This window comes from Medicago sativa, chromosome 1 (genome assembly GCF_051527215.1).
Source record: "Medicago sativa cultivar Bolivia chromosome 1, Bolivia_mono, whole genome shotgun sequence".
Taxonomy (NCBI): domain Eukaryota; kingdom Viridiplantae; phylum Streptophyta; class Magnoliopsida; order Fabales; family Fabaceae; genus Medicago; species Medicago sativa.
Window position 1 is genome coordinate 52,838,507 of NC_140749.1, and position 26,213 is coordinate 52,864,719.

Genomic DNA, 26,213 nt, shown 5'->3' on the forward strand with positions numbered 1-26,213 from the left:
ACACTTAATCATAAACTGAATAAAAAAACTTTATTAATTGAATAAAAAAAGAAGCGGTTCATCGTGGATCCCTAATTAAGAGAGGTTTAGTTGCACATGGATTAGAGAGAACAATAGGAAGATGTAGATCCTCTGCCTTGAAACTCTGGTGCTTGACCCCTGCCTTGTACCGCTATCTTTCTGAATGAATAAAGAAGAAGAAGAAGAGGGATATGGAATCGACACAAGGAGAATTAAGCAAGCAGGAAAAATTGAAACATGCAGGATAAACCGATGTGAAACACATTGTAAAAATAAACCGATGTGAAACACGATAAAAAAGAATGAAAAATCACTATACGGTCAAACCTCTCAAACCCTAAAAGAGGAAGACGGTGCGCAAGGACTCGACACACGTACGTACACTCAAAACCAAAAAGAAAACCAATTTTTATATTATATATAGTAATCAAATAAATGGGTTAATATACCTTTTAAAAAATAAATAAATGTTTTATTATATATACTTCTTTTGAAAAGGGATTAATACATATTTTGTTGATTGTTAAAAAACGGATATAATAAAAAGGTAAGTAATAAATATAAAAAATCATATGAATTTTGATTTGACCTACAGTAATATATATATTTTTTTTATTATTTCAAGAAAAAAATATTTTTTTTGTTTTGTTTTGCATTTGACCACATAGTTTATTTGAATTTGTGAATATAGTTTTTTTTTTTTTTAAAGAATGATTGTTTAGTATTAGTATATGTGCATTAACCTGAATAATAATATACTATCAAATTGCATTGAACCCTTTCTTTTTAATAACTTTGAACCTTTTCTTTAACTATTTACCGGCGTTTGGTGATATATTCTTGCTTTTCTATGCAAATTCAACGTGATTTTAAAAAGTTAGTATTCCTAACTTCACTTCAAATGCGAATTGTTGCCGTAATTTTAGCCTAACGTAAAATTTCCACCGTCAAAGCAAACATACGATCTTCATTCAAATACCTACTGTTTCCAAGTTTCTTAGTACTTGAGCTAACCAAAATTTGATTTTATCACGCAACATATACTTGCACTACATTACTTTATTATTAACCATAGTATTTAATCTCTAATTATTTATTTTGACATAATATTTTTTTTTCCAAATATCACAATGGCTAGAATTCACCTTTAAAGTGAATAAACGAGAAATATGAAATTCAAATTTCAACCCACACATATCGTAATGTCTTTATCAAGAGAACTACTCATGTAAAAAAAAGCTACTCACATGGACTATTTTGACACAATAACTGTACAAATGTATTTAAATTCATCACCAACATAAAATCCTGTACGCATTATCTAATCAAATTTTACCATATAAAATATTTATGACCATATTTTGAAAATTAACTTAACAAATGTCATCATTATCCAGTCAAACAAATAGTGTCATCATAGTGGAATTCTTTTACACAATTAGTACCTAACAATAACAATAACAAATATACAAAGCAAAGGAAGTAAAAAAAAAAAAAAATCAAATCTATAAAGCATCCCTAAAAAAAAAATAAAAAAAAATCTATAAAGTAAAAAACCATTAAACATTAACAAAAATTAAATTTTTAAGGTTGATTCAATTTTGATAATCCAACAATGTTAAAACATTTTAAAACAAATTTTATTATCCATTGTGGTTTTGACTTAACTTAAGTGAAGAATTTACGTAAATAAACTATGAAACTTACGCACATAAATGGAAAACATGAACTCGAAATCCAATCACGATTTCAGTCGATATTTTTATTAATTGAGCTGAAACCTGCGCGCAATTTTCACAATTTGCGCGCAATTTTGACACAAACTTTTTTTTTTTTGAAATTTTTTTTGACACAAACTTTAATAATCAAAATATTGATTTTCACCTAAGCTTTTTTATATAAATTTTCACCTCGAGTCTTTCTCTCTCTAAAGCTATACAACATATATATATGTACATGTGAATGTGTACATGATGACATGACATAACGCACACAAACACGCAGTCTCACATGACACCAAATCTCATCTTCATCTCAATCGACCACACCACCCTTCTCTTTTTCTCTCTCTAAATCTCTCTCCCAATTCTCGATCTGTGATTCATTCTTCTTCTTCAATTACCGATTCACATCAATTCAAATTCAATCTGGAATGAAACCATTTTTGCATCAAAATTGAATTGCAAAATGCCAGGATTACCCCAATTCAGTAATGGATTTTGGTCTAAGAATCGTGATGATGTTGTTGGATATAATCAGCTTCACAAAGTATAAATTCTCGATCCAATTTTTGTGTTAAAATTGATTTTTTATTAGTTTGTAGATTTATTTATTTGATTTTATTATCTGGGTTGGTGTTAGATCGTTATTTTGTATTGGTTTTTGTGTTGCCAATGATTGGTTCTTGTTGAATTTTGGATCTAGCAGTGGTAGAAAATTGATTGATTGATTATTCTTTTGTTTGAATACAATAATCTTTGATTGTTTGATAATTGGTTGTTCAGTTTACTTTCCTGTGTTCAAATCAGTGGCTGATTATGCTATATAACAGTAATTTGATGTTAATTACCATTGAGTATTTATAAAAGTTACCATTGAGTATGAATGGTAATTACTAATGTTTACCATTGTTATTTTTTCAATTGTAAAGCATTGGCTAGTTTTTTGTTTTTGAAAACTCGGTATCCGGCCAGAATAGATGACTGACTAATCCATCCCAATGTCTACTAGAGGGGGCCTATTTAATGACGGGGCATAACTCTGTATGGACTGACATTGGCTATTAAAATAACTAACAGACATTGGCTGGAGCAGATGATTGTTTGAGGATGTGCTGTGTTTGTTAGCATTTATTTATGTGGAGATGAATTTGCAATTCGTAATGTCCTTAACTGTTGTCTTTTTTGTGTATTTTTGTCATGTAGTTCTGGAGTGAGCTGTCGCCACAAGCTCGGCAGGAACTCTTGAGGATAGACAAGCAAATGCTTTTTGAGCAAGCGCGGAAAAATATGTACTGCTCTAGATGCAATGGATTGCTTCTTGAAGGATTTTTGCAAATTGTTATGTATGGAAAATCTTTGCAGCCAGAAGGAGCAGGTGTTCAGTTTCCTTGTGGAAGACCCGGGGGTTTCAAAAATCAAAATAACGGTGGATCGTCCACTTCCAATGGGGTCCGGAATGAAATTCAGGATCCATCAGTTCATCCTTGGGGAGGTTTGACGACAACGCGTGAGGGTTCATTGACACTTATGGACTGCTACTTGTATTCAAAGTCTCTGAAAGGACTGCAAATTGTAAGTGTGGCGTATGTGTATTGGGTTCTCGTGATGCAACCCTTTTCTTTTCCCTGTCTTGTAGCTTAACTTTTTATCGTACCAGGTATTTGATGGCGCACGTGCTAGGGAGCGGGAAAGGGAACTGCTTTATCCCGATGCCTGTGGTGGAGGAGGCCGTGGCTGGATAAGCCAAGGAATAGTGAGTTATGGTAGAGGACATGGAACAAGGGAAACCTGTGCCCTGCATACTGCCAGACTTTCATGTGATACATTGGTGGATTTTTGGTCCGCACTGGGTGAGGAGACAAGACAATCTCTTCTAAGGATGAAGGAAGAAGATTTTATTGAGAGACTCATGTACAGGTGAGCTATTTATTTGAACATTCCCCATACTGTGTTAACCTTCGATAATGCAGGGCCGTAGCAGCCACTCAGGCTCCACTTGATTATAAAAATTAGTAGTAAGAGTAGTATCAAGTATTTTATTAACTATTTTACTTTATTGCCTTGAGTATATTTTCCTTAGGTGCAACATGCAATGGTAATTGACTACTTGTAGTTGACCTTTTATTTGGTTCATTACATTGAATGCATTTTGGAAAAGGACGAAAACACATTTCAGGCATGAATGCATGGTGATTGCCACATATGTCCATTTTACAATGTTAAAATAATTGAACATTTATTTAACACAATAATGTCCATTCCTCTTGTGAGTTACCCCGTGGACTAAGGAATATGGCCAAGGTATTCATTTTGGTCACGTAAGCTAGCTTTAGGGGTTGCACTAGGCCATGCTTATTATCAATTCATATATGGTATTGGAGTTTAATCTGGACCTAATATTGTGTCACTTGTAGACTTTCAACCCCACAACTCTAGACATCCAATCTTTTAAGGGTGTGTTAATATCTTATATTCAATAGGTATATGGCCAAAGTACTTATATATAATATATCTTTAGAAAGCCTTTGAGGTTAAGTTAAGACTTAGGCCCAATCCATTTTCAATTGAGAATATTTGTCAAAACCCAACATAGCTCTAGCATGCATAATTTATGTTACCTTTTTCTATTAAAACTTTTTCTTGTATAAGTTAAAAAAATGATATTATAGCCGTACTTTGTTATTTTCTTTTGGCATGTCAGTACTTGTTTATTTTGTATTCTTGGCTAGCATTTTCTCTCTGGAATTATATAACCTTTTAGCAAATACACATATATTAAGTGAGGTTTTATGTTCTTTGGCAATTTAAAAATTTTCGACATTATGCTTGGTTGCTAGCTTGTTCCACTCCCAAAGGGAACTTGTTGCCTTCTATTATTTTGAGAGTATTGATATAGAAGAATGATTTTCTTTGGTTCTTAAGCAAATTCTTTTCCTGAAGTTTATTTTCAAGCTATTTTGACTATATGAGATTTTCATTTAATTTCTAGCATGATATAGTTTATGCTGTTGAAACTAAATGATGCCATCCTTGATGGTTGTATTTGTGTATTGTGTATATATACTAAATTGTATGTTTTAGATTTTACTAAAAGTTTACCTTTTATATATCAGGTTTGATAGCAAGAGGTTTTGCAGAGATTGTAGAAGAAATGTTATACGAGAATTCAAGGAACTAAAAGAATTGAAGCGTATGCGTAGAGAACCTCGTTGCACCAGCTGGTTTTGTGTTGCTGATACTGCCTTTCAGTATGAGGTGTGACTCACATTTCTATGCTGTTAAATCTGTTATGATTTCATTGGTAGAGTCTTTAGTAACATTGTATGAAATAGTTGGAACTAAATTAGATATTGTTCCTACCTTCAGGTATCTGATGACTCGATTCAAGCTGATTGGCGCCAAACATTTGCTGATACTGTGGGATTGTATCATCACTTTGAGTGGGCTGTGGGGACAAATGAAGGAAAATCAGACATTTTGGAATTTGAAAATGTTGGAACAAATGGTTGTGTCCAAGTCAGTGGTCTAGATCTTGGTGGTTTGAGTGCATGCTTCATTACCCTCCGAGCTTGGAAATTAGATGGCCGGTGTACTGAATTTTGTGTTAAAGCTCATGCATTAAAGGGTCAAGAATGCGTACATTGCAGGCTAATTGTAGGGGATGGTTATGTTACAATCACAAAAGGAGAAAGTATAAAAAGATTCTTTGAGCATGCTGAAGAGGCGGAAGAAGAAGAGGTACTTCAAGTTTCTCATTAAGGAAATTAGATTCCCTTCTAATGTCCAAAGTTCATGGAATTTTTAAATCATTTACGAGGAATGTTGTCTAAGTTTCATCAGTTAATTATACAATGCTTGCTTCTAGGATGATGATTTGATGGACAAAGACGGGAATGAGCTTGATGGAGAATGCACCCGTCCGCAAAAGCATGCGAAGAGCCCTGAACTTGCTCGAGAATTTCTTCTAGATGCTGCTACAGTTATATTCAAAGAGCAGGTATGCTTTGCTTCATTGCTATTTTGTGCTTAATATTTTATTTTTCTTTTCCACCTTTTATTAATATTTACATTATCTTCTGAATTTTTTGGTTTGACTGTCAATGATTATCAAAGTTAAAGGATATATGGTAATCCTTACGAAACAGTATAATTGGTGTGGTGAGGGGTAAAAATGAATACGACAAATGAATGGAATTTTATATTGCTACGTTTACGAGTATTATTCAATTTTGGCTTTAGGATGGCATTAGGTGTGTTGAACTTCATATTGAATTCTAGTTTATTTAACTTTATACTGAGAAAAAGATTAGTGCATCCACAGGCTTTGTTTTTAACTTCACACACACACACACACACACACACACACACACAGTGATTTCACCAATTCCTTGGTTTGAGATAAAGGCGAGGCGGCTATCCTCAATCCATTTGCATTAATTAACAAATTATGACATATAACTTTATTTATACTTGAATGAAAAAGAAACTTCTTTAGCATGACCAACAATAATTTATTTGGAGATAAAATCTGGTAAAGCCCCAGCATCATGATTTTAAACAAATTTTCCATTTGATTTGAAATAAAGGTGTAGATTAGTTAATGACAATGAGAGAATACATGCTAGGCTAAAACATAATTTGTTGGATCTTGAGTTCAAGATCTGGAACCCAAAGCAAATATAATTTATGACTGTTTAGTTTATTTTGCACTGGCCATGGTTGTTGTGTGTGCAGACATCTTGTTTAAAAATCTAACTATGTTGATCTTTTCAGGTAGAAAAAGCTTTCAGAGAGGGAACAGCACGTCAAAATGCGCACAGCATATTCGTTTGTCTTGCTCTAAAACTGCTGGAGGAAAGAGTTCATGTAGCATGCAAAGAGATCATCACATTAGAAAAGCAGGTCTTAATTATTATTCTTTTATTAGGAACACACTTTAGTTATAAAACTAAGATCTTGCTTCCATCTGTCTTGTTATTATACTTCCTAAATGCTAAATATATGATATTTTTGCAGACCAAACTTCTTGAGGAAGAAGAAAAGGAAAAACGTGAAGAAGAAGAGCGCAAAGAGAGGAAAAGAGCAAAAGAAAGGGAGAAAAAGCTTAGAAGAAAGGAAAGACTAAAAGGAAAGGATAAAAATAAAGAAGGAAAGTTTTCTGAGTCAAATGATGTTCCTAGCTCTCCTGAAGCCGTAAAGGAAGAACTGTCTGCACCCGCTGATGCAGAGCAAAATAACGCCCTTACATGCAAGAATTCAGTTGTTGCAACAGATGAGCCTAATTTATCAAATGGCGATTATCATGACATCCAAGATGAAGAGTTCTCAAGTGAATGTAGTACTCTCAGAGCGCAAGACTGTGCTTATGATGACTATGATGGAGATATTGCATATGAACATGACAGGAATGGTACTAACAAAGTTGAACAACCAAAGTTTTATCGTCAAAGACTTAGATATAGGAAAGAGTTTCAAGTCGATATGTCTTCAAAGTGGTCTGACAGGTACCATAATGCAGTTGTTTCAGAAAATGGAGGAGGGATGGTAGGAAGATCTGAGCCAAGACACTATGGAGATAATTTCGGAACATCTTCCAGAGGAATCAGTGGATTGAACAGACAATCAAAAGTAAATGTTCCAAAAATCAATGGTCGAAATGTTGGTCATAATTGCAATGAGAAGTTCTATAGTTCCAACTACCGGATGAGTGAAAAATATGATTTCCATTCTTGCAGTTGTAGCCCAAACAGTAGAGTGACCAGAGGTAGTCGGGAGATGAAAGCCGTCAGTAAGTCTGAAACTGCAGTCGATACATCTAGGCAGTTTTACCGTGGTAGTAAGTATAATCAGGTAGACATGCATGAGAGTAGTGGAAGACCCAAAGGCAGAGTCTTCTCAGGCAACTATTCAAGTAGGGATATGCTTCAATCAAAGAAAGTTTGGGAGCCTACAGAATCACTCAATAAATATGCTCGTAGTAATTCAGACTCCGATGTTACGTTGAGGTCCACAGGTCAAGTATCTCAGTTTGATCCGGTCAGGTCGCCTGTTGATGAAGTTGATGATTCAGGTGAAATTGACAACAATGATAGTGATTTGAAGAGAAATGGAATGACCGAAGGCTGTCAGAATGATCTTGATGCAGAAGCTGAAGGATCTTGCAGCTCCACAGAAATTGGATCTGAGGAACCTGAAATAAGTGTGACGAGGCGATCTGCCATGAATAATTCTGATCACAGTCAAGGTAGCATTTCTAGTTCTGATAACTGCTCGTCATGTCTAAGCGAGGGCGATAATAATACAACCTCTTCAAACCGTGAAAATACAGAATTCTCAAATTCAGATTCAGAAGATGCTAGCCAAAAATACGAAGTAAGAGATAGTTCAACCTGCGTTGACAAGGGCGTGTCTGACTGTTGTGAACCTGAGATCGAGAAAACTCATATTGCAAATGGTGAGGGTCTGTCAAGCAGGTCGCTATCTGTTCCATCCTTGGATGTAGTAGAAAGTGAAGCGTTTGTGAATCCTGTATTAGAAACTGCCCAAAATTTTGAAAATGGTTTTTCTTCCCCCAATGTTTGTTCTCAACCTGAAAGCATGCTTCCTCCAATGCCAAACCGAAACATACAATTTCCTGTGTTTCAGACTCCTTCGACGATGGGTTACTACCATCAAAATCCAGTTTCATGGCCAACCGCTCCCGCAAATGGTTTGATGCCCTTTGTACACCCAAATAACTATTTATATGCTGGCCCTCTTGGATATAACTTAAATGAGGACCCGCGCTTCTGCTTGCAGTATGGTGCCTTACAACAACCAACACCTCAATTTAACCATGCAGCGATTCCAGTTTATCATCCAGTTGCCAGAGGTAAGGGCTTAAATGGAGAAGAACCGACTCAAATTTCTATGCCAGCATCCATGCAAGATCATTTCAATGAATCCATTGCAGAAAGGGTTGTTCCAGTTGCAGCTAATTCCAGAAAAGCAGGACTGAATGGGGAAGACCGACTCAGTAATTCTGCCAAGTCACAAGAGAGTAACGGTGGTTTTTCCTTATTTCATTTTGGTGGGCCTGTAGCCTTTTCAAATGAACGCAAAACAGCTACTGCATCTTCAGACAATGTTGGAGATTTTAACTCGAAAAGTTTGCATGATCAAGTCGAAAAAGATCATGGTTGCAATAAGAAAGAGACTGCTTTCATAGAGGAGTACAATTTGTTTGCGGCAAGTAATACCTTAAGGTTCACAATTTTCTAAAAGAAAGGCGACTGTTGTGGAGTTCAGTCCCCATTCTTCATGTGGCACTAGAGGTTTGAGGTATCTTGTAATTTGATAAACAATAAGCTTCTTTCAGCAATTTTTAATTTTGATTCTATAGATTTATTAGTTGATTGTTACTCAATTTATCTCTTTGTTTTGATGTAGAAAAAGATTGTGAGTGTATTTTGAAGGTTTTCTTTTTTCTTTGTGAGATTACAATTATAAGTCTAAGAGAGGCATTTGTTCGTGCCAATTTTTTTTTCTTTGTCATGTTACAAACCAAAGCTGCTTCATTGTGGAAACTATATGGGAGATTTTGAATGAACATTATCAATGTGATTAAATTGCTATGTTTGCTTGACTCTACTTGTGGTTTTTCCCAACCTATGTGCTAATTTGATTAGAAATTACATGCTGTCATTTCTAATGTGAATATCTCACTTTAACCTTATAATTTCGACCTAGAAGAGACACAGTTCTAGTTTTTGCATTTTGTCTTGCAGAAATTGTAGGTTTCATATAGTGTCCACTCACCTTCCTTGAAAATAGGAAGGCGTTTTGGTATATGGTTCTGGAGGTGCATCACCTTAATAATGACCCGTTACGATCCTACTTTGTCCATATTGGATGAAGTGCGTGCTGGGGTTTGTCTGCAGACTGCAAACCACTCATCCCACACGCTCAATCTGAGTCCTTACAGATAGATTATGCGGCAACTATGTGCTGGGATGCGAGAAAATGCCCCATCGCTGTTGTTCCAAATGATTGGTGAACAACTCATTGAGGCACAATCCTATAGTAGTATGCTTATAAAATAACAACCGTTTCCCTTGTCTTGGTAGGGCAACAACATATATGAAATGACTCACCAAAACCATAACTTCACTTTGATTGAGAAGCACATTTGCATTGAGTCACATGTTTGGCGACAGAGAGTATGGAAAACAAAGCTTCCCATTGATAGAAATTCAAAATTTGGGGCGCGTTTGATTTGCTAAAAAATGAAGGACATGACAAAACAATTTCAGTTGTACAATGTTTTATTTATAAAATTGTTTTGGGACATTACAAACTGGTGGCAAGGGACAAGACAAAAACTGAAATTCTTGTCCGTCAGTAAATCACGACACAACTTTTTGTCCAACATACAAGTTGTCTAAAATACCAAAATAGTCTTTTATCCATAAAATTTGTATAATACTAAAAATTATTCAATATCATAAAAGGTTGTTCTGTATTGTTCTATTTTTGTGTTGTGTTGTTATGTCTTATACTGTTTAGCATATCAAACACCATGTTTAGCCCATCAAACACCCATGTGCCAACTAATGCTTTTAAAGTTTTGTGTAAGCATAATAGAATTGGGATTTGTATATACTGATTAACCCAACCACGTTTTGTTGCACGTCACTTTCAAATAGTGTGGCTATGAGTACGAGGTTTTGGTGCACGTCACTTTCAAATGGTGTCACTGTGAGTATGATTCCCTGGTAACATCATTTACACATCACAATTTAATTCCCATAACAAAGAAAAGTACATTTTAGGCAGAACAAAAAAGTGGATGATTTTGGACCCATAACAAAAGTAGATGACTAGATTTAAACTTCAACATTTTTCCAGAATTGTTCTTCACTTCTCTTACCACTCTTAGTTTATTTCTCTCTCCTTCCCTCTCTCTTGTATCCTTTTATTACATAACAAGATGTGCACCAATCTGCTTTTTGAAAATTTATAGGGATTAATTTGCAAAGTTTGAAAATAAATAAGGATTAATGTGTAATTTTAGAACATATAGGAATCAATTTGCGTAATTTAAAATATTTTCAGGAACAATTTGAGATTGACGTTTTATAAAATTTTGAATGTAAATACAGCTTTTTATCAAAATATATTGTATAAAATCTCTTCATTTTTAAATTCTCCAAATTTATCATTCAAATCATATAATTTACATTGAAGAATTGACATTATCCTCTTAAATTACATTACCTCATAAAATTTCATAATCAAATACTCTTTTAGGTATAAGGTTTCATGGATATCCCTGCAATGCAAGGACCAGGGTAACTCCCCTGTGTTGTGAAACCATGCTACCATTATGGCATTATCAACATCTAAAGCAAATTTGTTTATTTTGCATTATGAATTTAAACAATTTAAGGTATATTATAGACGAGAGACGATGGCATTTGTGAACCACTACATACATTTAAATTACCAGTTCAAGTAGCAAGATAGTGCTAAAAACACACAAGAAAAATAGTTGTAGAGGAAAGCAAAATATAATATAAAGACGAGGTTATAGACACTATACAATCCCAAAGTTCCAAAATAAAGCTACTAGAAAACCATGTACTATTAAGTTTCCAGCTACAGAAGTTTAGAAGGTCATTCCCCCCAATCTCCTTCAGTCAGCAACCAACTTAACCACCTTCAAAAAACAATCTTCTACACCCTGAATAACTTTAGTTCATTCAACTTGGTCAAGGTTTAAGCCCTGATGCAAAATATACAACTTGCCTTACCGCCTTATCATAGCCGGCTTTGTACTGTAATGAAATTTTACCCTTTAATTCTTCAATTTCAGCCTTCAATTTATTAACAGTAACATTTCGAGCATCTTCGTTTACGAGTAATTTTACTTTATTCTTCGAAATGTCATCCATCAAGTCTTTTTCCCTTGCTACCATTCGATTCTTTTCCAGGCTTGAATATTCCAAAGTTTTCTTCAATTTGTTCAGTTCATCTTTCAGACTAGTCATCTCAACCATATTCTTCTCATATTCAGACAATTTGTTTTTCAATTCAGTAATCTCTCCAACATAATTCTTCTCATTTTCAGTCAACGTCTTTTTCAATTCAGCAATCTCTTCAACATAAGCCTTGTTTTCCTTTACCTTATCACCTAACTTTTGCGCCATGACACAAAGATGGAAGGTTGTTCGAACAGAATTTGTTAGGCTAGTTTGGAGTACTCTTTCTAATTCCATCTCCTTAACTTTTTCAGAAAACTTTTCCTTACTGAAATGCTTATCAATAAGGTCTCCAAATGGGAAATTTTCATCACAGACTGATGTGGCATTACCATCACCACTGCTTTTGATCTCAGTGAAAAACGATGTCCACATTTTATCCACCCCTTCAGAAGAACTAGGCGGGCTGCTTCTAGGAATTAGCACAGGAGGTGAATTGGAAACCTCCAGTCGAGGCCGTTTTACTTCAACACTTATGAGGGGTGTGGCCGGGGAATTATTGGATTGAGCTTCTTGTGGAGAGTTACTTATCAGATCAGCCACCCTCTTACATTTTATGAGGGGTGTGACCGCGGAATTATTGGATAGAGCTTCCTGTGGCTGTGGAGAGTTACTTATAAGACCAACCACCGTCTTACTTTGTCCGTGAAATTCACGTAACTCTTTCCCAGACACTTCTTTGACCAACATTGTGGATGTTCTTCCTGAAAAATCAAATGGAAAACCAGGTTAGAAGTTGTAAGCGAAAGAGAGAAAATTAATGAAGGAATTTTCGAAGAAACTACTCAAACACTGCCATAGGACCTCTCCATCCTCCTCCAACTTAATATGTTGTATTGCTAATGAGGGGGAACTTGGACTCAACCAGAAGAATTAAGTTGTAACTCGAGGCAAATTCGTAACTAGCTCAGATGCTAAAGAATTTAGTTATAAAATAAGAGAAAACAATATAGATGACTTTGAATTGAAAGCAAAGTTCCTTTTTGACTGAACTCCTCATGATTCAATTGACATATAGAGCATAAAAGAATGACAGGCACCAAAGTGCTTTTGAATTAAGTTCATCAACAACTTATTAAGGATTTAAACCGATTGACAATGATCAACGAAAAACCAAAACCACGCACGACACAACATTTAACCGATAAATCATATTTAAGAATACTGTTGTGAATGTTATTGTGTTTAGATCAAACATATTAAATAAGGATCAGAACCAAAAGTATGTTAGATTTATGAACCTGGAAAGAGAAGGGAAAGAAAATTCTTTCGCGGTATGGTTAGGTTAGATGTCAATAACCGCAAGAGAAAGCGTTGCTTGTTTGGCTCATACCGCATCCTTCGACTTTTCTAGAGACCATGTTTTTTTTAATGAATGTTTCTTACCTTGGGATGTTTATCATAAAAAACAAGTAAACCAAAATACAACTATCAATTGAATATAAAGAAAACAAGAAAGGTAAGAATAACTTAAAGGAAACAAATTTGACGAAAACAATTTGGCACACCCACGAGAAGTTTTGAAAACATGGTTCTTTACTCAAAATGATCCATTTCATTTAACGTAACCACTTCCACACCTCATTTCAGAAACACACGAAACAACAATAACATCAATAATAACAAATAAGACTCATCTATTCATCTAGCTTTTGACATGTTTGATTGGGATTTTTTTGAGAAAAAATCTATATTTTTAAACAAAAAATCAATCTTATTATTTTAATAGTGTTTGTTTCAAATTTTTAAAAATCATTTTGTTAAATAAATTATTTTAACCTTAAAATGAAAAACTATTCCTAGAATCCTAGTAGCTTTTTAAAAATTTATTTTATTTTCTTCTCAAAACAATGAACTCAAATGCATGAGCTTCAAATTTTTAGACAAAGATTTTTATTACAGTAACCAAAAGGAAATTAACTTCAATTTTTTTTTTTAAAAAAAATCTTTAAATTTTATTAAAACAAAATCACATTTTGAAGCCATAACAAAGAGACCCTTAATCATAAACCAGTAAATTGTTTAATGGAACATGCATGAAAGTCTTATTCTTAGTCTAATGTCCCAATTCATAAAGAACAAATTTTAATCTACCCATGCTAAAATCAAACTAACACAGAGGTAGAAATTGTATTACATGAAATCAACACAACACCACATTGAGGTTTCATAAGAGAATAAATGCATATTATTAACTCAACAAGAAGCACATGCAAAATTTTAGAACATGTTTATTCCAACGTCAAAAGTAGAAAAAAAATATATGAGAAAACTCACCAAACTTAAGGGAGAAGATGGTTTTGAAGACAAGAACAATGGTGAAGCCTCTTTAGTCTTTGCACAAAATGTGTTTCTCTTTCTTTCTCGGAGTTTGCAGTGAAAAGTTGGAGCCTTGTATGTAGTAGGCAGCGTACTATACTATAGTACTATAGGTGACGTTTTACCCTTTTTACCCTCAATAACTACGAGGGTAATTAATTACCTACTACCTTTATTTATTTTTAGAATGTACTGAGGTTTCTAAAAATGATTTGTGTTATTTTCACATTAAAATTTGAGAATAAATTTGTTGCTAAACATAGTTCAAATACAACATAAAAAGAAGTTTCTTAAGTGTTACGTATCATCCACTAACTTAACTATCTAATAGCTACCTACTACTTCATCCTTCTTAAATTAGATGCCCTTTTTTATAATTTTTTTTTCCAAATTATTTGTTCCTTTGAGATACCTAATTTGAAACGGAGGGAAATAAACGGTGGGTGGCCTCATAGTGAAAACCCACCGTTAGGGAAATAAACGGTGGGTGGATGCCCTTATTTATTTCCTACCTGACTTTGAGACACCTTTGAGATACCCACCGTTATTTGTCCCACTTATAAGCACATTATCATGTCATATTCTATTGGGCTTGGTTCATGGACATAAACGGTGGGTGGCCTGATAGTGAAAACCTGATAGCAGGTGACAGGGGCGGAGCCAGGATTTAAACATCGGGGGGACCAAGTTTAAAAGGTATACTTTAGTAAAGACAAATAAATTCTCAAATGCACTACATATTTAAAGAAAAAAAAACTACATTCAAAGTTAATATTGTCAAATATATATATATATATATATATATATATATATATATATATATATATATATATATATATATATATATATATATAAACTATCCATTACATCTGAAGTTGTAATCGTCGTGGTTTCATGAAGTCAAAATCATCAATTATCATATCTGATGTGAATTTTGCAGCAACCTCATCTTCAATATAAACAATCATGTAATCTTTGAGAAAATCATCTTTCATGTTGTTGCACAACCTTGTTTTTATAAGTTTCAAAGCGGAAAATGCACGTTTTGTTGTTTTTGTTGACACAGGAAGAGTCAAAACAAGTCGGAGCACTCTATCAATCAATGGAAATGAAAGTGATCTCCATGTCTCAACAAGACTACAAATGTCACCAGCATTAAATGACTTGAATGCATCATTGGGATTTAAAGATCTGCTCAACATAAGAAGCTCAGTTGATTGCTCATTGAATCTACAATTCAACTCATTTAGTTCAAAATCTATGATGGGATTAAATATGTCTACATGATAATGATGTTCAACTGTCACATAGTCCTGTTGACGACGAGACCAAATTAAATCAGAAAAAGAAGAACTCATATCAGGAATTGGAATGAGACCGATGTTGCAAAAAGCTATGACTTTTTCTAGAAGAGAATCCCAACTAGAGTTTCTGAGATTTTGAATTAGTGCTTTTGTGCTAGAGATTAAACTAGCAAGTATCATATATTACTAGTATAATTTTTTTTTGGGGGGGGGGGGACCACCGTTCTACATGCTATGTTATTTACCCTATCCTACATAATATATTACTATATATTACTAGTATTAAAAAAAAATTGCAAAACGTGGGGGGACCACGGCCACCCTTGGCCCCCATGGTCCCTCCGCCACTGGCAGGTGACCCGATGAATCTTGAAGATGCTCTGATACTATCTTAGAAATCGTGGTTGGGCCTAACACAATGATCGGAGGAAAATATGGAAATTAAATGTCATTAAGAGAGAAAGGCATTTTGTTTGGCTTCTCAAACATGATCGATTAAATACTAATTACAACAAAAGCAAAATGGGGTTTGGCCAACCTTTGTGCTCTTTTTGTGGTATCCTTGAAGAAACAAGTTTACGTGCTTTAAGAGATTGCTCTCTTGTTTATGCATGTGTGGTTGAATATGGTTTCTATTGATAGAAGATAACAATTCTTCATGTGTGATTTGCAAAATTGGATTAATTTCAATTCGTGCCACGATGTGAACTGGAGGAATGGTTGTGCTTAGAGCGACTTCTAGGCAACGGTGTGCCATTGTTTATGGACGTGGAGAAACAAGAAGCAGCATGAAAATAATTTTACTAGGCCAATTAACCGAGGTCAAGATGTGTTGAAGATTGCTTTTGATTATTTTCAAGTCAGGTTGGTTAGTATTTCAACCTTGCGAAATGCTCGTGTTGAGCAATATTTGTTCGCAGCCTCCGCCAGAAAATTGAGCGAAGTTGAATACGTATGGTGATGGCTGACGTGCCGGGTGTGGAGGTGTTATTACGGATGGAGAATGGCCTGGTGGTTTATGAATGTAGTGCTTTTGTTGCTGAACTTTGGGGAGTGCTTGAAGGGTTTAGCTCTTTTGAACTGGATGTTGATTCTCTAGTGGTGACTAAGGTTTTGGAGTTAGGAAGGACAAACATCTTAATAGGTTGCTCTCTAGTGAAGAAAATCCGTTAGTTTTTTTTTTTTTTTTTGAGAGAGAAAGAATATCCGTTAGTTGTTGTCTAAATTTAGCTTAATCAAAATATACAATTAATAAAATCTCTTTATTTTTTTAATTCTCCAAATTTATGATTCAAACAATGTAATTTACACTGAAGAATACGCGTTACCTTATAAAATTCTTCAAATCACTATACAAGGGACATGGGTAGCTCCCCTGTGTTGTGAAATAATCGATGTAAAATTTTTTTACCACCAACAAAACATGCAAGTAAATAAATGGTATATTCTGTACAACAACTATTGTTAATTACACGATTTATACTCACAAATTGTAACTGCATTCTTTTATTTATTGTTTTAGCAAGGGTTGAATATGTTTTTATTCGATAAATAAATATACCAACTTTTCGTTTTAGTCCTTTTAAAATTTTCCTTCAACTTATTTATTTTTTTGACTAAAAAAAATTGAAGAATACTCATTACCTATTAAAAAATTTCTTCAACTTTTAGTCTTTCCTGGGTTTTCCTCCTTGTGTTTTTCCTTGCAGGGTGCGGTGGCTGTGGTGGTTCTTTTCGGGGGTGCCTTTTCGGTGTCTCTTTGTTTTCCTTGTTGTTTTGTTTTGTTTTGTTTTGTTTAGGTGGTGCTTCTGGGGTTCTCCTCCCTCCCCGCTTGTGGGGTTAGAGGTTTTACCCTAGTGGAGTGTGTTGGGTGTCCTTGGACGACCTTTTGGTGTATTTGTACAGTTGCTCTTCTTATATATATATATATATATATATATATATATATATATATATATTTTGCCATTCAAAAAAAAAAAAAAAAAGACTAAAACGAAAAGTTGACGTATTTGTAAGGACCAAAAACATATTTAACCATTTTATTAATGATCACATGATAAATGCTTTTAAATTCTCTTTGCGTTTATAATGTTAAGGATCACAAAATTAAAGCCATAGAAGTTCAAAAAGGGTACAGCGACATAAGTTTAAGGTCATTCATTACCTTGTAACATCCTTCATCCAGGTAAACATTCTATCCAAACTAAAGTTGGATAATTTTAAATCATCCAACTTAGTCAAGGTTTAAGGTTATGTACTGAAGCTAAAAACTGTTTGACTGCCTCATTAAAGCCAGCATTGTGCTGCTTTGACATTTCATCTTTTAATTCTTCTGCTTTAGCCTTCAACTGTTTGTTTTCTTCCTTCAACTCTTCATTTTCTGCATTCAACTTGTTAACAATATCTTCGAACTTTCGCTTCATTTCCCCTACATTATTCTCAGATTCAGACAACTTATTTTTCAATTTAGTATTCTCTTCAACATGGTCCCTGCAGCTCTTTTTCAAATCACCAACCTTTTGCTCCATCCAACGAGCAACCGAGACCAATCGAATGAGTGCTGCTTGGAAAATACCGCAGCACTTTTCTAATCCCCACTGCTCATATACTTCACGATTATTTTCTGTAATGAAATGCTTATCGATAAAGACTCCAAATGGAAAATTGTCATCCCAGATTGCTGTGCCGTTGCCATTCTCAGCCGGTGTAGCCTTCCTCTTCCTACTGCTACGTTTTCCACGTGGTGTCTCGCGATCCATTCTCTTTGAAATAGTAACATTATAAAAGATGAGTTAAGGAAAACGTCAAATAAACAGGAGTTTGTTGAAGTTGCATAGATTGAACAGCAACCCAATAACCCACTCAAAACCTATGAAACATTTAACTAATTGTACATATATCGGACAGAAATACATTAGGAATTTTAGAAAAAAGAAAAGGGATTGAATAATGCTTTGAACAGAACAAACAAAGTTTTTGTTTACTAAGCAGATGTTAATAAAATTAGTAATTCCTTATAACTTACAAGCTCACAAGCTCACATCAGCTTATCCAGAGAATATTTTGTAGAGAATGTATTTTTTCATTTTAGTCCCTCTAATTTTTTTTTTAGATTTTTAGTCTTTCAAAAGTTTTTCATCACCACTTTTACTCCCTATTTTTTAGTCAACTCATGTCTAGTCTTCATATTTTTCAATACATTTTTTCAGAAATGGATAGAATATTATGACAATCATTCTTAAAAAATAGAATTTTTTAACAAAACATGAATTAAATATAATTTTTTTTTAAAATATTTTTGGTGCTTAAAAATTCATATTTAATTCATGTTTTGTTAAAAAGTTCTAATTATTTTTTTGGAGTGATTGTCATAATATTCTACACATTTCTACAAAATTTCATTAAAAAATATGAAGGTTAAACACGATTTGACTAAAAATTAGGGACCAAAAATAATGATGGAAAATTTGAGGGACTAAAAATCTAACAAAAAATGGTCCCTTTAGCCACCGTTTTAAGAACAACTAAAACTGAACAACAACCTTTTCAAAAAAGATTAAAAAAAAAAAAATCAAAAACTTGAGAAATTTAGCAAAAAGAAATAAACGGGTCCTAAAACTTGAGCAATATAGCAAAAAATAACCCTAATTTAAAGAATAAAAAATAAATGGAAAAATGATTCCCTAAAAAAATAAATGGAAAATGATAAATGCAAAACAAAAACAAAAATGTAACAATATGGCATCATCATACACTAATTTAAAGGTTTACAAATTTTACTCTTAAGTTTAAGAACATGACGAATCATGAAATTTAGACAATACAGAAGAAAAGAAAGGTAATAGCCACACGAATAAACAATGAAAAAATGGTAACGGCAAGCAAGAATAATTCGTACAGATGAAAATATAAGACCTTGAAGTGATGATAAACAATAGAATGGAGAGTTGAAATGCAAATGAAAATGAAAGAAACTTACTGAGGAAGGTGATGTATATATGCAAGTGAAGCGACTCCTCAAATGCTTATGCAAATAATGAATACAAGGTTTATATCTATCTACTCGTAACTAACAATGCTATAATCCAACGGTTCTAAATTGAAAATATCCAATGATATAAATCCAAACTCTGTTTACTTGTGTAAAAAAATAAATGTACTTTATCACCTTCACACGTATTAAGAAATGTAATTAGTTTTATAAGAATTGGAAAAAGAGAAAGTAATAAATAGTATATGATATGATTGGAAAACATTAATGCTTCATTGATAAGTGATAAGTACTCCATCCGGTTACTATTATAAGCAAATTTTGACTTTTTAGGTTCATTCAGTAAATGATGTATGTGGTCTATATTGTAGACCACATACATCATTTATTAAATGAATCTAAAAAGTAGAAATTTGCTTATAATAGTGACCGGAAGGAGTATATAATTAACATATATTTTTTCAAAGTCACATATTGTAAATTACAAAGGAAATTATATTAGCAATGCTAAATAGTGCGAAAATGCCACAATGAATTTTCACGAACATACGTGTAAAGGCTACGCCCACGTGCAACTTTTGGTTTTAATTGATTAAATATAAAAAAAAAATACTATGAGAAATACATTCCGTGTTATCTCCTAGTCCTAGTTTGACGGTTTCGATTTCTTCTACAATATCAAAACTTCTTCTTTCGATCTTTCGTTTGATATTTGTGATTATGAATTAACAACTATCAACCCTCGCCTTTCGGTTTATTGATTTAATACTTGTTAATTCATTATAAAAACGGAGAAATAGATTAGAAAATAGATTTACATAAAATTAGGGTTCGAGACTTGGTTTGATAGGGATTAGGTCATTAGACTCATCCAACAATCCCAAGACAAGAAGAGTCTACTAACTCATGTTTATTGTAGACATAGAAGAGAAGAAGAAGAAGAAGAAGAAGAAGAAGAAGAAGAAGAAGAAGAAGATAAAATAAGATAAAGGTTGAACTTTTATTCAAAGAAAACAATTCACTTATTATTTGCAAGAACAAGAGATGATTGAATATGTTTGCTAGCTACTCTTTTTATAGTCTACAACTACTTAAGCTCCAAGAAATACATCAATAGAATGTTCCACAAGAAACCACGGACTTTAGGTCAGAAGTAAACTAAATAGCAACTTGTCAAAGAAGCAAAAGGCTGTCTGGAGTGGTGGCACAGCCGTGTGGCTGGAGGCACGGGCCGTGCCAAGCTCTCTGGTGGCTTTTTGGCTTTGAATTGTTGGAGGCACACGTGCTGTGTCTTCAAGGCACGGGCTGTGTCTGTATTTTTGCACATAATCTTCATATTTTTGCCTCGAATCAGCTCCAAATCACCTTTCTTTTGCTCCAAGACGCAATCTTTTGAATATTTGTTCCTGAAATTAAATAACTTGCAATTGAAGAAAAATATTTCTAAAAAGAAAATAAAATCTAAATAAAACGGACTCAAATAATATATAAAAAACACTAATTTATAACTCATCAAACTCCCCCACACTTGAATCTTTGCTTGTCCTCAAGCAAAAGACATAAACATTAGCAGCACAAACAAAATTTAACATATGACAATACAATCAAAAACTCTTGTGTCCTCCAAGGCTTTGTCTCAAGCGTATACTAATCACAGCTTCAAGCATTTCTCCTGAACCTATTCAACCCAACAACAAGTCTTAAGTGAGTGTGTGTGTGTAGTCCAACTTTTTCTTGCTCCTGTGTAAGAGATATTATGAGGAAACGAGTTTTAACCTTAACACTAAACCAACCGAGAAAAGTTCTTTTTTTTTCATTTCATATAAAGAAGGTGGGAATTCTTTGGTCATTTGACATTTATTTATTCGGGGATTGGGACAGATGCTAGTAAAGAGGTTACTTTTGATACACCATTGCCTCTGTTCTACGGGTTTAATATAAGGTGACCATCCATGTTTTGAAGTTTTGAACAATTATTTGCTTTATTCATTCACTTTATTTATTTATTTATTTATATTAGATGTCTTTTTTGCCCTTTTTATTCCCCACACAAACTTATATTACTTTCAGTTTTGAAAAATTTTTAAGGGTCAATTTACCACTAAAGTTAGAACGTGCTCCTTAAAATACCTACCTACACACTTGCTCAAAGACTGCAGATTTGTGCTTTTCTCGAAGAGAATTTTCACAATAAAACATGATGTGGGTATAGCAAGAACACTCAAAACACAAGAGATTACTTTCATGTACAAGAAACAACCATTTCGGAAGAGACTTAACAAAAATTTTATGTCATAATTCACAATAAAAACAAGCAGCTTTACATGCCTTTCGCAACAAAACAAAACAAAAAATTAAAATTCAAGGGAGTTTGGAAACACTACGACACTTGACTAAACAAGACACGACACTTTATTGGCTCCCCCCACACTTGGGTGAAACATTGTCCTCAATGATTTAAAAAGAAATAAAAAAATAGCAAGAAATAAAAGGAAAAGGAAAAGGGGAAGGTCACAATTTATTGGGGACCCCGTGGAGGATCCTGGAGGTTGAGGTGCTGCATCATTCTCAAGAGCATGCATTTATTTTCTTCATGCATACGATTGCCTCTTTGGACATCACCGCGTAACCCTGAAATTTCAGCATCTTGTCTTTGTTGCTCGGTGCTCATCCTTTGGATTTCATTTTGAATCCATGTCCACCGGTCATTGTCATATTGTCCACCGGCTTCATGGTCATGGTGCACCGGATCATCATGCAAGTGAGCATCTACCTCATCCTCATCATTACCATCATCACCATCATCTTGTACTTGTGGGTTAGTACCAACATAAAGCAAATTTTCCGCCACCCCTAGATCGATCCTAGTTGGGTTAGGCAGAATAAACAGACATAGAGCTTTAGAGAGTCTAAGCTCATATTGGTACATGTGAGATGGGCCATAAGGCATCACAATGAGCATACAGGTGAGGGTATCTAAATTTAGCCTATTGTTTCCCTCAATCTTATTCATCCCATTCTCCTCACCCACTCCCATCTTCCTAGCAATAAAGGTGATGATTCCACCTACCACTATTTCACTTTTCTCATCCGGTTTCTTTTTAGCAACGGAAACAAGATAATCAAGCAAATAATAGCATGTGTTCACAGGTTGGTTATTCAACATAGCCCACAACATAAACAGTTCATCGATCATAGTTGTCCCCACTTCTTTCCTACCCCAGATGGTGCAAGCCATAACCCTTTGAATATGCCTAAGCACATGGTTGTGGATATTACAAGCCTTATTGGAATGGGAATTATATTGTGCTAAATCGGTGATACTCTTCCAAAAGGCAACAGGGTCATAGTCGGCCGGTTTTAAAGATTCATCCCAAGAGTCATGAATATACCCCGCATTCATGAAGCCTAAGTCTAAACAAAAAGCTTCCAAAGACATCTCTTAATCAACATTTAAAAGCCTGAATGAGACTCTATGGTTGGGGTTATCCGTCTTCGACTTATCCTTAGTAAAGGAAAGAGAGCTCAAGAAATCATAAGTGAAGTTTTCAAATCCCCGCATAGGCCTCTACATCTCGACTAAACCTAGGTTATTCAGCAGCCTAATCACATAGTCTCTAATTCCTAGTGTGTTCATGGTACCAATATCAGGATACCTACAAGCAGAGATAGGTCTAGAGATAAGAGATTTATACCTATCGCATTGTTCATCATCTTTGAATGATATGTCGTGATTTCGGACTGCTGCTTTCTTCCTCCCTGCACCACTTCTTAAGCTCTCAATCTCCTTTCCTTTCCTTTTTGAAGCCATTGACCTAGTTTAACTTGGGTTGGTTTTGGTGAAGGTTAGGTTTTGGTAAGGTTTTATGTGGGAAATGTGGTTTTAGTGATGGGTTTGGGTTTTAAGTAAGAAGTTTAAGTGTTGTGGTGATGATTTATGAAGAAATTGAGGTTTTTGGGTTAGGTCTTTAGGGTACATAAATTTGTGGATTTGTGGGTTGTGATGGATGATAGTTGTTTTTGATGGGTGGTTTGTGTTTGGGGTGAAGTTTAAAGTTGATTTGGTTTAGAAATTGTGTGATTTGGTGAAGTTTGGAGAAAGTTATGGAGGTTTGAAGGTTTAGGTTATGGAGGATTAGAGAGAGAAGTTGAAAGATGAAAGAAGTTATGTTGTGTGAATGAGGAAGAAGAAGAAAATTTTTTGAGGTATAAAGGAGGGAGTATCGCGCACGGCCGTGCCACCACAGGCACGGGCCATGCGCAGGCTTCTGGAAAATGAGGGTTTTTGGGAGGTTTGGACAGGCAAGGCCTTGCCACCACAGGCACTGGCCGTGCCAAGCTTTCTGGTATGTGGCTCAATTTTTTTTTCCTTTTTTCGTATCATGTTTGGACAAATACCTGCAAAACAAATTAAAATAACACAAAACAAACAAATAAAAGCAATAAAACTCGTGGGTTGCCTCCCACGAAGCGCTCGTTTAAAGTCATTAGCTTGACAGTTAGAAACACCTTCAAGGAGGATCAAAGAGATCATATTGTGTAGATGACGCTAGGAAATGTTCTTTCACACTATGATCATTAATCATTCAACAAGAATAATCAAAAAGGTCCTTATAAAGTGTCCATTTCAAATCCTACTCTCTCATCACTCACTTGAAAAACAATCCTACCACCCTTAACATCTATGATAGCTCTGACAGAAGCGAGGAAACGTCTTCCTAGAAGGATAGGGACTTTAGGGTCCTCCTCAATGTCTACTACCAAAAAAATCAGTCGGGATATATATCCCTCTTACTTTAACGGGGATGTCCTCAATAAATCCGACGGGGTGGATGGTGGTGCGATCAGCTAATTTCAGGGTCACCTCGGTAGGTTTCAACTCTCCTATTCTCATCCTCTTAAAGAGGGACGAAGGTAACAAACTAATACTAGTCCTTAGGTCGCACATGAATTTCTCAACGGTTTCACTCCCAATCACACAAGGGATGGAAAAACTACCTGGATCTCCAAGCTTTGGAGGCGATTTCTTTAAGACATTACTACATTCCTTTGTTAAGGCTATCGTCGCATTACCCTCTATTGTTTTTTTTTCTTTAACAAGATATCTTTTAAAATTTTTGCATAGAGGTGCATGCGAGACAGAGCTTCAGCAAAAGGAATATTGATGTAAATCTTTTTTAACATGTCAATAAATTTTTCAAATTGTGCCTCCAAGCTAGGCTTAACAAGCCTTTGGGGAAAAGGAACTTTGGACTTATACGGTGGTGAATCAAGATATTTCTCACTTTCTCCTAAGGCTTTCTCACTCTTTGGTTTGTCACTCTCTTCACCCTTGATAGTTGTGGTTTTCACAACGAGGTCCTCTAACTGTTTACCGTCCCTAAGGGTAATAGCATTTATATGGGCTTTGGGGTTGGCTTCGTTTGACCTGGAAAGACTCCCGGGGTATGAGAGGAAGCAGCCACCTGTTGGGCTACTTGAGAGATTTGAGTTTCAAGCATATTGGTATGAGTAGAAATGGAGTCTACCTTGGATGTGAGTTTGGCAAGAGAGTCATTCAGAAATCCAGTTTGATTCTTTCGCTCTTGGAGCTGCTTGGATTGATTCATAACATAACTTTCCATTAAAAGTTCCAAGCTAGATTTCTGAGGGACTCTCTGGTTGTTTGCATAACCAGGTGGTGCTGTTTGTCCGTAGGAATTCTGAGGAGTTTTATAAAAAATTTGATTTTGCCTCATTCGTTGGTTGTATTGAGCATAATTCATTTGCTCAACACCTTCAACAACACTACCTAGTTGTCAATCAACGCCAAAATGGCCAAATACACCACATACTTCACAAGGAGGTAAAACAGGAGCAGGTGTGACAACACTAATATTCATTTTGTCAAATTTTTGTGTGAGTGCGTCAACCTTAGTAGCTTGATGATCAAGGGAAGAAATTTCATACATATCTGCCTCTTTTTTAGAGGGTGAAGAAGCAGTGATGGCTCTCTCATTAGTCCACTAATAGTGGTTTTGGGCCATGTCCTCGATCAAGGCATATGCTGCTGTATAGTTCTTGTTCATTAAAGCTCCGCCTGCAGCTGCATCAACAGTCATTTTTGTGGTATATGAAAGACCATTGTAAAAAGTGTGAACAATAAGCCACTTCTCTAGACCATGATGGGGACAAAGTCTAAGCATTTCTTTGAAATGCTCCCACACGTCGTAAAAAGATTCCCCATCTTTCTGAGTGAATCGTGTGATTTGATCTCTCAGTTTAGCAGTTTTTGAAGGGGGGAAGAATCGTGCAAGGAACACTTCCCTCATTTGGTCCCATGAAGTGATAGAACAAACTTCCAATGAATGAAACCAAGCACTGGCTCTATCCCTTAAGGAAAAAGGAAAGAGGTGCAGCCTTACGACCTCTTGGTTTGCCTTCAAGGTTCCACTGAGTCTTAAAAAAGTTGAAATATGCAGATTCGGATCCTCAGTGGGTGATCCGGAAAACTGGTTTTGCTGCACTAAGTTAAGGAGTGCAAGTTTAATTTCAAAATTGTTACCCTCAACCGTTGGGTACACAATAATAGCATGTGGCTCTTCCGTAGAAGGGGTTGCATACTCTTTGAGAGTGTGTTCCTCAGCCACAGCGTTATTATTTCGTGCTTTTCTCTTTCTTTTATGCAAGAACCTTTCGATCTCGGGAACGAATTCACCAAGACTTTTGCTTATTCACATAAAAGAATAAGAACCCAAGAATTTAATGGTAAAAGAAAGAAAGAAAGAAGAAGAAGAAGAAGAAAAAGAAAAAGAAAAATTCTAACCACAACTAAAAAATTTAATCAAACTGCCTAACT

The 26,213-nt window shown here is 34.8% G+C and overlaps 3 protein-coding genes and 1 non-coding gene across 5 annotated transcripts; 2 read left to right on the forward strand and 2 right to left on the reverse strand.

Annotated features, from left to right (window-relative positions):
• The first annotated feature begins 1,996 nt into the window (after window positions 1–1,996).
• LOC146955301 (uncharacterized) lies at window positions 1,997–9,371 on the forward strand. The gene is made up of 8 exons (XM_085721068.1): window positions 1,997–2,289; window positions 2,946–3,314; window positions 3,400–3,659; window positions 4,856–4,997; window positions 5,109–5,480; window positions 5,608–5,739; window positions 6,516–6,644; window positions 6,759–9,371. Exons 1-8 carry the CDS (start codon window positions 2,209–2,211, stop codon window positions 9,000–9,002), a joined length of 3,729 nt encoding a protein of 1,242 aa, XP_085577194.1. The 5' UTR covers window positions 1,997–2,208; the 3' UTR covers window positions 9,003–9,371.
• Window positions 9,372–11,196: 1,825 nt separating this feature from the next.
• On the reverse strand, window positions 11,197–14,158 carry LOC146955302 (uncharacterized). Of its 2 annotated transcripts, none has more exons than XM_085721031.1 (2): window positions 14,039–14,158; window positions 11,197–12,465 (listed from the first exon to the last, which is right to left on the reverse strand). In XM_085721031.1, the coding sequence occupies exon 2, from the start codon at window positions 12,449–12,451 to the stop codon at window positions 11,492–11,494; it is 960 nt and encodes a 319-aa protein (XP_085577157.1). In that variant the 5' UTR covers window positions 12,452–12,465; window positions 14,039–14,158; the 3' UTR covers window positions 11,197–11,491. The 2 variants fall into 2 exon arrangements, with proteins under 2 accessions (XP_085577157.1, XP_085577152.1); XM_085721026.1 differs by lacking the exon at window positions 14,039–14,158 and adding an exon at window positions 13,003–13,341.
• A 785-nt stretch (window positions 14,159–14,943) lies between these two features.
• LOC146955303 (uncharacterized) lies at window positions 14,944–15,564 on the reverse strand. The gene has a single exon (XM_085748149.1). The coding sequence runs from the start codon at window positions 15,562–15,564 to the stop codon at window positions 14,944–14,946; it is 621 nt and encodes a 206-aa protein (XP_085604275.1).
• A 9,967-nt stretch (window positions 15,565–25,531) lies between these two features.
• Window positions 25,532–25,638, forward strand: LOC146955304 (small nucleolar RNA R71). The gene has a single exon (XR_015025155.1). It is a non-coding gene; the product is annotated as a small nucleolar RNA R71 (small nucleolar RNA).
• Window positions 25,639–26,213: the final 575 nt, after the last annotated feature.

Coding starts and splice junctions, on each gene's coding strand:
- LOC146955301 (XM_085721068.1), top strand. CDS start 2,209: ATGCCAGGATTACCCCAATTCAGTAATGGATTTTGGTCTAAGAATCGT. Junction 3,660..4,855: donor ATTGAGAGACTCATGTACAG/GTGAGCTATTTA, acceptor TTTATATATCAG/GTTTGATAGCAAGAGGTTTT. Junction 5,740..6,515: donor CAGTTATATTCAAAGAGCAG/GTATGCTTTGCT, acceptor TGATCTTTTCAG/GTAGAAAAAGCTTTCAGAGA.
- LOC146955302 (XM_085721026.1), bottom strand. CDS start 13,099: ATGCGGTATGAGCCAAACAAGCAACGCTTTCTCTTGCGGTTATTGACA. Junction 12,466..13,002: donor TCTTTCCCTTCTCTTTCCAG/GTTCATAAATCT, acceptor TTGATTTTTCAG/GAAGAACATCCACAATGTTG.
- LOC146955303 (XM_085748149.1), bottom strand. CDS start 15,564: ATGATACTTGCTAGTTTAATCTCTAGCACAAAAGCACTAATTCAAAAT.